The 9027-nt window shown below is 64.3% G+C and overlaps 4 protein-coding genes across 4 annotated transcripts in view; 2 read left to right on the top strand and 2 right to left on the bottom strand.

Moving 5' to 3' along the window:
- Nucleotides 1-186, top strand: part of EMIHUDRAFT_455326 (hypothetical protein) — a 1635-nt gene extending 1449 nt beyond the window's left edge. The window contains exon 2 of the mRNA XM_005788051.1: nt 57-186. Within this exon, the coding sequence (XP_005788108.1) occupies nt 57-182 (126 nt within the window). The 3' untranslated portion in view covers nt 183-186. The remainder of the gene's footprint in view (nt 1-56) is intronic.
- A 256-nt stretch (nt 187-442) lies between these two features.
- On the bottom strand, nt 443-1306 carry EMIHUDRAFT_227470 (set domain protein; the record flags this gene model as incomplete). Its single annotated transcript, XM_005788050.1, has 1 exon — nt 443-1306. One exon carries the CDS (start codon nt 1304-1306, stop codon nt 443-445), a length of 864 nt encoding a protein of 287 aa, XP_005788107.1.
- A 564-nt stretch (nt 1307-1870) lies between these two features.
- Nucleotides 1871-2929, bottom strand: EMIHUDRAFT_71095 (hypothetical protein; the record flags this gene model as incomplete). Its single annotated transcript, XM_005788049.1, has 2 exons — nt 1871-2464; nt 2552-2929. 2 exons carry the CDS (start codon nt 2927-2929, stop codon nt 1871-1873), a joined length of 972 nt encoding a protein of 323 aa, XP_005788106.1.
- Nucleotides 2930-3807: 878 nt separating this feature from the next.
- On the top strand, nt 3808-5789 carry EMIHUDRAFT_227468 (hypothetical protein; the record flags this gene model as incomplete). The annotated part of the gene is made up of 5 exons (XM_005788048.1): nt 3808-3868; nt 4013-4233; nt 4372-4830; nt 4992-5119; nt 5186-5789. The coding sequence occupies 5 exons, from the start codon at nt 3808-3810 to the stop codon at nt 5787-5789; spliced, it is 1473 nt and encodes a 490-aa protein (XP_005788105.1).
- Nucleotides 5790-9027: the final 3238 nt, after the last annotated feature.

Raw genomic sequence — 9027 nt, 5'->3', positions numbered from 1 at the left:
GGGGGGGGGGGGGGGCTTCCACGTTCGTGTTGTGCTTGTCGCGGTTGTGGTACTAGTGGGGATGGTACGGTGGTGGGGGGAACTGGTTCGCGCATGGCTTTGGCCTTTGCGACAGACCGTTTTCCGATGGGGTGAGAGTCTCGTACTATCTACGTCTCGCGGCTTTGGTTCCGCTTGTGTAAGGTTTCCGCTGTTTCTTGCGTTCTGTTCTGGACTGTGTGGGGTCATGGCACATGGGGCGTACGTGCCAGCTGCGCACCACCCTCGCGAGACCACACACCCGAACGACACGGCGCTCGCGCCTCGCGCGCGCGGGTAAGACACGGAGCGGCCCCGGCCGGGCGGCTGCTCTGTGGGTGTGGCGTGTGTGGGGTCGCGAGCCATTGACAAACGTGCTACACGTCGGGTCGCGCAGCACGCTCGAGCTTCGACGCGACCACAATCACAGACCACTCGCGCATCTAACACAATTACAGTCGAAGCCATACTTGTGTCGCAGCAGGTGCCTCCGATCCTCTCTGGAGGAGTCGTAGTCGACGTAGTTGATGAGCAGCTCGGCTCCAGCGCACACCTCGCCGCCCGCGACAAAGGCGACGTGCGTGCTCTCGCCGCACGAGATGAGCACGTTGGGCTCGCAGCTGTGGTTGAAGCAGGACGCGACCCCGGGCAGCAGCGCAGACACCACCGCGCCGTGCGAGAGGCGGAGCTCGAACGCGTTGAGCTGCGCGGCGCCGAGCAGCCGGCGGTAGCGCGAGAGCGGCAGCAGCAGCTCGAGCGTCTGCTGGTTGGTCACGCCCGCGGCGACAAAGGCCGACGCGAGTGCGGCGTGCTCCGCGTCCGTCTGCGGGTGAGACTCCGGCTCCAGCTCTGCAAAGCACAGGTCCAGTGGCGCCCAGACCTGCGGCAGCCCGCCGCACGCCCTCACCTCTGCGAGAAGGCCGGCGAGGAGCGATGCGACGTGCAGCGGGAAGTTCCGTCCCTCGGTCAGTGCCATCATCGCGCTCAGGTCGACGCGCGCCAGCAGCGAACCGCCGCGTGCCTCGAAAGAGGCCTCGCACGCGCTGCAGCATAGGTCAGCGCCACTGGGAAGCGGTCTGAAGCACTCGCGGCAGAGCGGCGGCCCGTCTGCTGGCTGGTGCTTCAGCACCTGGCTCATCGGCGTGGCAGCGTGCACGGTCGCACCAGCCGCGGCGCCCGCTGTTGCGATGACTCCTCGGCCGCGCTCGGGCAGAGCGCGCACCTCCACTGGCGCCGTGCTGCCATGCACGTAGCGTGCGAGTCTGCGCCGCAGCGCTCTCGACGGCATCAAACTGGGTTCCGCTGTGTCTCTCGTTCGGTCAATATGATCTGACTCCGCTCCGTCACGTCACCCTCCTCTCTGAATACCTTGTGGGGTATTCCACCCGTATTCCACGTATTCCATGGAATACGCCGTATTTTGGTTAATAAAAATCTCTCTCCAAGCTGTTGTTGTTGTACGTACTCTCTGAGTCTCTGTCTGTGTGTTGCGTCTCTCTCTGTGTGTGTTTCAAATATAAAAGAAGCGAACATTCCAGCGGCGAGCTGTTTGGCGTGGCCTGGTGGCCTCTCAGTACTCAGATCCTCTCGGGCGTCGGGGCCATAACACCGTGGACCCGGGACGGCTCTCTCATAGCAGCCCATAACATGTTATGCCTTATGGGTCACCATAACAATAACTGTGCCTGCATATGAACAGTAGCAACATATGGGTCCCAAAGACCGCCCCAAATCTCGAACACATCTCGAACCGTCTCACATTGTACATACATACATACACGGCATTTCCTGGCATTTCAAGATGTACACCCGCCCTCCGTTTCCGAGACAAGGGTTGTCCTCCTCCCCCTTGTCACGTCTCCTCCTTCAGCGCGCCGCCCCTCTCTCGTGCGTTGCCGACCGACTCGCCCAGTTTGAAGTGAAAAAACTCCAGAGTCGTCTCGGGCGGCCGCATCGGCGGCCGCGCGCTCGAGACAAACTGCGGCAGCGCCTCCAGCCTTGCCCACAGGTCAAAGTAGGCGAAGAAGGCGGTGGAAAAGCGCGGGCGGGCCGACTTGACGACGACGCGGTGGTTCGCCGACTTGAGCTCGCCGTTCGTCCAGTGCTTGACCTGGTCGCCGGCGTTGACGATGAGGCAGCCGTCGCGAGGCGGCACCGGCAGCCAGCCTGCCTCCGAGTGCTCCACCTCGAGCCCCGGCTGGCCGTCCGTCGCGAGGATGGTCAGGCTGCCCCAGTCCGCGTGCGCGCCGGCGCCCAGCGAGCCGGCGTCCACGTCGACAAAGCCCTCGGCAGGCACGTATCTGAGCTGCTTGGTCACGTGGAACGGCTGGCGCGCCAGCTCGAGCCGCTCGGCCTCGCCGAGGCCGACCGCAGCGAAGAGGAACTGATTGAGACGGCGGTTCAGCCGGCTCAGAGCGGCGGTGTACGCACGCAGCACCCCCTCGTACTTGGGCAGCGCATCTTCCGGAGGCCAGTGGAGCGTCGCCCCGGCGAGCGGGTCGTCGGCGGAGAGGACAAAGCTCGGGTCGAAGACGCCGTTATTGGTCAGCATGAACCCCTCCTTGGTGTCTCGCGCGCGGCCCTCCGCGTCCAACGCCTGGCCACCCGACCCGAGGTACCCGATGTCGAGCGTCCCGTTGAACGGCATGGCCGCCTTGACGGCCGCGGGCTGCTCAAAAAGCAGCCGCGACTGCTCAAACTGCCGGTCAATGAGCTCCTGCGGGACGCCGTGATTCGTGATGTAGAAGAAGCCGTACGTGCTGAGCGCGGTGCGCACGGTGCTCGCGGTCGAGTCGAAGCTCCCGGCCAGGTCGACGAGCGGCACAGCGTGGAAAGAGGCGTTGAACGCAGCGGAGCTCTCAAAGCTCTGAGATAGCAGCAGCAGGAGGAGAGGGGCCGTCCCTCGTTTCATTAGGCAAAGGTGGAGGTGTGGTGCTGCCGTCTGCAGCGCAGCAATGGACGCTAGGTCCTATTCACAGCCTTGTTATTGACAAGAAAATACGTCCTATGGCGCTGTGCGCTGGTCTGTGAGAGGTTGAGGTGCGAGCCCTGGAGGCCCTGGGGATGGGGTGAGACTACCCGCGGGCCTAGAAGGCCCGCGCGCAGGGGGGTGGGACATTGAGACCGGTCATGAATGAGTGCGCGACACGCATGTTGCGAGCAGCGTTGTTGATGTTTTGCGCGTCGCCACAGACGGCGGCGCGCGAGAGCTGTTGCGAGTGGTGCTGGACAAAGCCCCGGGCGCTGCCGGAGGCTGTGCCGTAGTCGGTGCGGTCGACGGCGCTCGGGCTGCCGACCTTCACACAAAAACACAACCACGGACCCAAGGCAAGACGCACAAGCTCAGACAATCGAGAAAGGGATAGACCGCAACGACAGTCAGAAGTCAGCGCTGGGTCCCAGGGCGAATGCGATGATGGCCTCTAGTGTGAGCTCTAGCTAGTGAGCTCATCGCTACTAGGACGGAAGAGACGTAGGCCCCGCTGTTAAGGTCATTGTGCGTGTGTGTGTGTGTGTGTGTGTGTGCATGTGTGTGTGTGTGTGTGTGTGTGTGTGTGTGTGTGTGTGTGTGTGTGTGTGTGTGTGTGTGTGTGTGTGTGTGTGTGTGTGTGTGTGTGTGTGTGTGTGTGTGTGTGTGAGTGTGTGTGTGTGTGTGTGTGTGTGTGTGTGTGTGTGTGTGTGTGTGTGTGTGTGTGTGTGTGTGTGTGTGAGTTTGTGTGTGTGTGTGTGCGTGCGTGTGTGTGAGTGTGTGTGTGTGCAGGCGCTGTGCAAGCCGCCCTGAACGACCACATGGTGAGCGCGCCCGAGCACCGAAGCGCCGCGAGCGCCGACGGCGTGGAGCGCTGGAGCGGTAGTAGTAAGTAGATGATGCGGCGCCCAGCATGCTCTATCATGCGTCGCCCCGCAGTGGCCGAGCCGACCGCCGTTCGACCTGGCGCCGAGTGGCCCCGCCGGACCTATTTTTTGCGGCGAATCGAGAAGATGCTGTTCGCAGGCTTCGGCTCGGCTCGCGCGCTGCGGCTGACGATGCAGGCCGCGCAGCCGCCCGAGGAGCGGCAGCCGGGTGACTTTGCGGAGCGCGCCATGAAGGATATCAACCGAGTTGGGCCGAGCGACGCGCGGAAGAAGGCCATCGAGGACAAGATGCGGCAGCTGAGGGAGCAGGGTAAGGTCGCGTCCAACTCTATCATGACGGACTCGATGGCCGAGCTCGGGGTGTCGCCAGCGCCGCCGCCGCCAGCGCCGCCGCCGCCAGCGCCGCCGCCAGCGCCGTCGCCGCCAGCGCCGTCGCCGCCGCCGCTCGATGCTCCTCCGGGCCGCACGAGCGGCATTGGCGGTGCGTGGACGCCGGAGGCCGCGAAAGAAGGCGAGAGCGGCTACAAGCCCAAGGTTGGGACGTGGGGCGTGTTCGAGCGGCCGGCCGACATCTCGAAGGCGTACGGCGGCGGTAAGCGGGTCGGGCTCGGCGGGTACCAGGAGGACGAGGAGACGCGAGCGAAGAAGCGCGCCGAGACGGAGGAGCTGCTGCGGCAGTACCGCCGCTCGCGCGGGATGGACCTAACGCTTGAGCTGGAGCATGCCGACGAGATCGCAGCCGCACAGGAGGAGGCTAGGCAGCTGATGCGCTTCGGCGACCGGCGCGGCGCCATCTCGCAGCTCGAGGCGGTGACTGAGTGGTGCACCTCAAACACGCCACTCGGCGGCTCGACGCTGCTCGAGCTGGCAATCGCCCTCGATGCAGACGGGCGGCGGGACGAGGCGCGCAAGCTCTTCGTCAAGCTCCAGTCCTCTGAGGACAAGAACACGCGCAAGGTTGCGCAGCAGATGCTCTTCCAGGAGGAGGCGGCGGAGTTCCTCAAGGTGTGCGCTGCCGAGACGCTGCCGAGACGCTGCCGAGACGCTGCCGAGACGCTGCCGAGACGCCCCCTAGACGCTGCCGAGACGCCTCCAGGAGGCGGGCTACCTTCCTGCAGGTGGATGCGAGCGGGGCGGGCAGCGAGGCTGAGTACGCCAAGCTCGCCACGCCCACGCTGATGGCGGCGCGCCAGTTCCGCACGTACTCGACCACCGACGGCGTCCCTCGCCTCTGCGCCGAGACCCGGTGTCGGAACCTTCTCGGGACTCGCTCGGAAGGTCGTGTCTTAGGCTTCCTCACCTCTGCGCGGAGGCCGCCCGTCGAGTCGATCTCGGAGGCGCGGATGGTGCTGCGCACCGCGGCGGTGCGGCGCGACGCGGGGGGCGCTCCCCAGCGGGCCGGCCAGTCTCGCGAGATTGCCCGAGGTTACCCGAGGTTGGCCGAGATTGTAGGCACGCCCGAGCGGGTCGGCCAGTCGCTCGAGTTCCTGCGCACGCTGCGGCGCGAGGAGTGCGTGCGCGGCCGCGCCGCCGAGGCGCTCCCCTCGCTGCGCGGCGAGTGGCTGCTCGGCCTCACGGTCGGCGGTGACGGCAAGCCGAGCTTCGCGCCGCTGCAGGCGCAGATGACGCTCGCCGCCGACGAGCGCTTCGAGCGGCGGCTCCCCGCGCTGCTCGGCGCCCTCGCGACTACGGTGGGCGGGTACGAGGTGCGCGACTCGAGCGACGGTGCGAAGCTGATCGTAGAGTGGCGCGGCTCAGAGTGCCGCGCTGGCCCGCTGCCGCTGCCCGCCGAGAGCGGCACTGACGGCGTGCTCTACCTCGACTCGCTCATGCTCGTGCTGCAGCGCCCGGAGCGTGCGCAGGTCTGGGTACGACCGACGATGCGCGACGCGGCTGATGCCACAGCGTCACCGTGAGCCAGCGGGCCGGTGCGCCGTCGTATACAGATCGCGCGCGCTGTCTGTTTATCTGGCCGGGACGCGGGATAGCAGCGCAGTCCACTTATAGCGTCCAGGTATTGAATACATCAGGATGTGTATGTACGCATGGAGAAAGACCTGGCAGCACACAAACGCTCAATAACTGACAATGATCAATACGTATGTCAAACAAATGTGTGACCACACTGTGTTCGAAACGCGCTCGAAAGTGGAAAGAACATGATGGAGAGAATCTGATACTGAGTCAACCGAACGGCAGTCATGACCGGACGTCGTACTTCGCGATCGATGGGTGCAGTTTTCGACGGGTCGGCGCAAGCCGATCGGGTCCCGGTGGCTGGTGGGACACACACAACGGCTCCTGCACACCGGTGCGTTGGGTGCGACGGAGCACGGAGGGTGACGGCTGAGGCTGAGCCCGAGTGGCCCCGGGACCTCAGGTTTCCCGCGCGGTGGTCCCCTGTCGCACCGCCCAACCTGGCCGGTACGTGGCTGCTCAGAGACGCTCCACGACGCTCGCGAGGCTGGACGACGACCGCCTGGACATCTCACCAAGCCAGGCCGCATCAAGATAGTCATCTCCCATCCTTGACCAGGCCCCTGGTCTAGGTGAGGCGCCCGGCCGTGGTGAGGCCCCCGGCCTTGGAGACCGGCGCACGGCAACGCGCGTCGCCCAAGTCCGTTCGCGCGCCCGTTCCATCCGGTCCTGATAGACGCTCGCAGGAGGCGGCTGGTGATTGCGGATGTCGGTGCGCCACACACGCGAAGCCGAAGGCTCGGGCGGAACAGCATTGTCAACAGCCAAGTCGCCCCTTGCCCTTTCTACGCGCGCTCGGTAGAGCGCAGTGGTCGTCGAGCGACCCTGGGAGCGCTGGTCGGCGATGTCCTCGCGGATATGCCGAGTCCGTAGCGTCTCCCCGACCCGGAGCTGCTGGGTGCGCCCGGACGTGGCCGCTGCGGCCTGGCGGTCTCGTTCCCTCGTGCTAGTGCCGCGCGCGTGCGCCCGATCGAGGCGCCGCCTGTAGTCCTCTCGAGTGGGACCTTGCCCATCCGTGCTGAGCTCCTCGCGCTGCGCTTTGATTTGGCTGCGGATGAAGCGCGAGCGCAACGTAAGGGCCATCGAACGCGGCGACCGCGGCGAGTGAACCCTGTCCATCCGCCGCTTGTATGTCTCTGGTGATGGCTGTCCCTCCACTGTGTCGGTGCCCAGCTCCTCGCGCTGTGCCTTCATCTGGTAGCCGATGAAGCGTGAGCGCATCGTCAGGTTTATGGAGCGCGCGTCGAAAGCTTCCGGAAGCTGGCGCTGCGCTGTCACGGGACCCTCAATCGCGCTCGAGTGCAAGAGCACATCTGAGACGGCGCGCAATGGGCTGCCCTCCAATGCGAACGCGCCCTCGTCAGAGCGGTCCAGAAACGCCGCGAGCCGTGGATAGAGGGTGCTGGCCACGTGCACTGGCGTCACGGGCTCCGACGAGTTTGCAGCAGCCCTATTCGCCGTCTCAACGAGCCTGTCGATGGCGTGGTCGGGCAGGCGGAAGCGGCGAAGCACGACCAGCGCCGCCCCGAGGCAATTGTTGGGGAAGGGCTCTCCTTTGCTCCGGGTGTCGCCCACGAGCGCGAGGGCTCGCGCTAGCGCATCAACGGGGTCGTCGTGAGAAGCGAGGTGGCGGTAGAGAGCAGTGAAGCCCTGAGGTCCCAGGCCGCCTGGCTCGCTGAGCCGCTGTTCCAACGCCACCATATCCGATCCGCTCAGAGGCCGCAGCATAGTTTGGAGCAGGAGGGTCACCTCGCGAGCGCTGAGCCGGGCGCCGCCCAGTTGAAGCGCAGCCGGTCGTCGTGAGCCGGAGCGCAGCGACAGGGCAGCAGCGAAGCATTGCAAGCACTCGTCCGAGACGGCAGAGAAGGCGTCGGAGCGGAAGAAGAGGGCAGAGGAGAGGCCGACGGCCCACTCCTTCGCCACGGCGAGGTCGGCTGTGTCCATCAGAAGCAGCCTCGAGCCGCCAAAGGTGAGGCCGAGGTGGCGTGCGTCGAGTCGACTGACAAAGAGGCCCACGCCAGCCGGGGCGAGGTCAATGGTGCCCCCCTTGTGGGATCCGTCCTCCCATTTGAGGCGGCAGGCGTGCGGGTCGAAGGAGATGTAGCTCATGCGCCAGCGTGAGCTCCCGCTTCGGCCGTGCTTGAGGGCGTGCGCCGCAGCGCCGTCCTGGAGCAGCTTTATGCGCATCTGGTTGCCGCGCTGCTTGAAGCGACCGGCTTCATCGTGAGTATGCCGTTTGCCGTCCGGGAAGAAGATGCACTGCTCCGACCAGGTGATGGGCAGGTAGACTGGTCGCGCAGCCATGCAGAAGCAACCGCGGCGTGCTCTTTTGCCGATTTGTGCGTTCGCGGCAAAAGTGTGAGGAAGTGTTCGCGGCGAAAAGTTGCGTGGCAAACGCCCGGCCCGCACACGTTCACAGAGACGAGAGTGCGTACAGATACGTTGATACGACACAACAAGTCCACGAAAATGTAAGCCAGACTCGTTTTGACACCCGAAAAAGCCGCGCATCAATGATGTCAGGCATATGGATATGAGAGAGAGATTTTTAGCAATGCCAATTTTCTTTGTTTTGGATATGCTGACTGACTGAGAGAGAGAGAGAGAGAGAGAGAGAGAGAGAGAGAGAGAGAGAGTTGAGAGAGAGAGTGACGAGAGAGAGAGAGAGAGAGAGAGAGAGAGAGAGAGAGAGAGAGAGAGAGAGAGAGAGAGAGAGAGAGAGAGAGAGAGAGAGAGAGAGAGAGAGAGAGAGAGAGAGAGAGAGAGAGAGCGAGAGAGAAGAGAGAGTTGAGAGAGAGAGAGAAGAGAGAGAGAGAGAGAGAGAGAGAGAGAGAGAGAGAGAGAGAGAGAGAGAGAGAGAGAGAGAGAGAGAGAGAGAGAGAGAGAGAGAGAGAGAGAGAGAGAGAGAGAGAGAGAGAGAGAGAGAGACAGAGACAGCGAGCGAGCCGAGGGCAGCTAGGAGGGCAGCGGCGTGCGCTCCCGGTGGATGGAGGGTGGTGGCGTGCCGCTAGGGGTGGTGGCGCGCCGGCGCTGTATGTATGTGTGTGTGTGTGTGCTGTAAGATTCCTATCTCCTTCCGGGGTGGCCAACCCTCAGATCGACGCTGGGAGGGTTCGGACTTTTTGCGGGGTAAGGTATGCTAGAGCCGGGATTGGCTGCTCTCGGGAGAGAGCATAC

The sequence above is a fragment of the Emiliania huxleyi genome (assembly GCF_000372725.1).
Source record: "Emiliania huxleyi CCMP1516 chromosome Unknown EMIHUscaffold_139, whole genome shotgun sequence".
Classification (NCBI taxonomy): domain Eukaryota; phylum Haptophyta; order Isochrysidales; family Noelaerhabdaceae; genus Emiliania; species Emiliania huxleyi.
The sequence above is the reverse complement of the archived record's forward strand: the minus strand, read 5'-3'. Positions and strand labels throughout refer to the sequence as shown.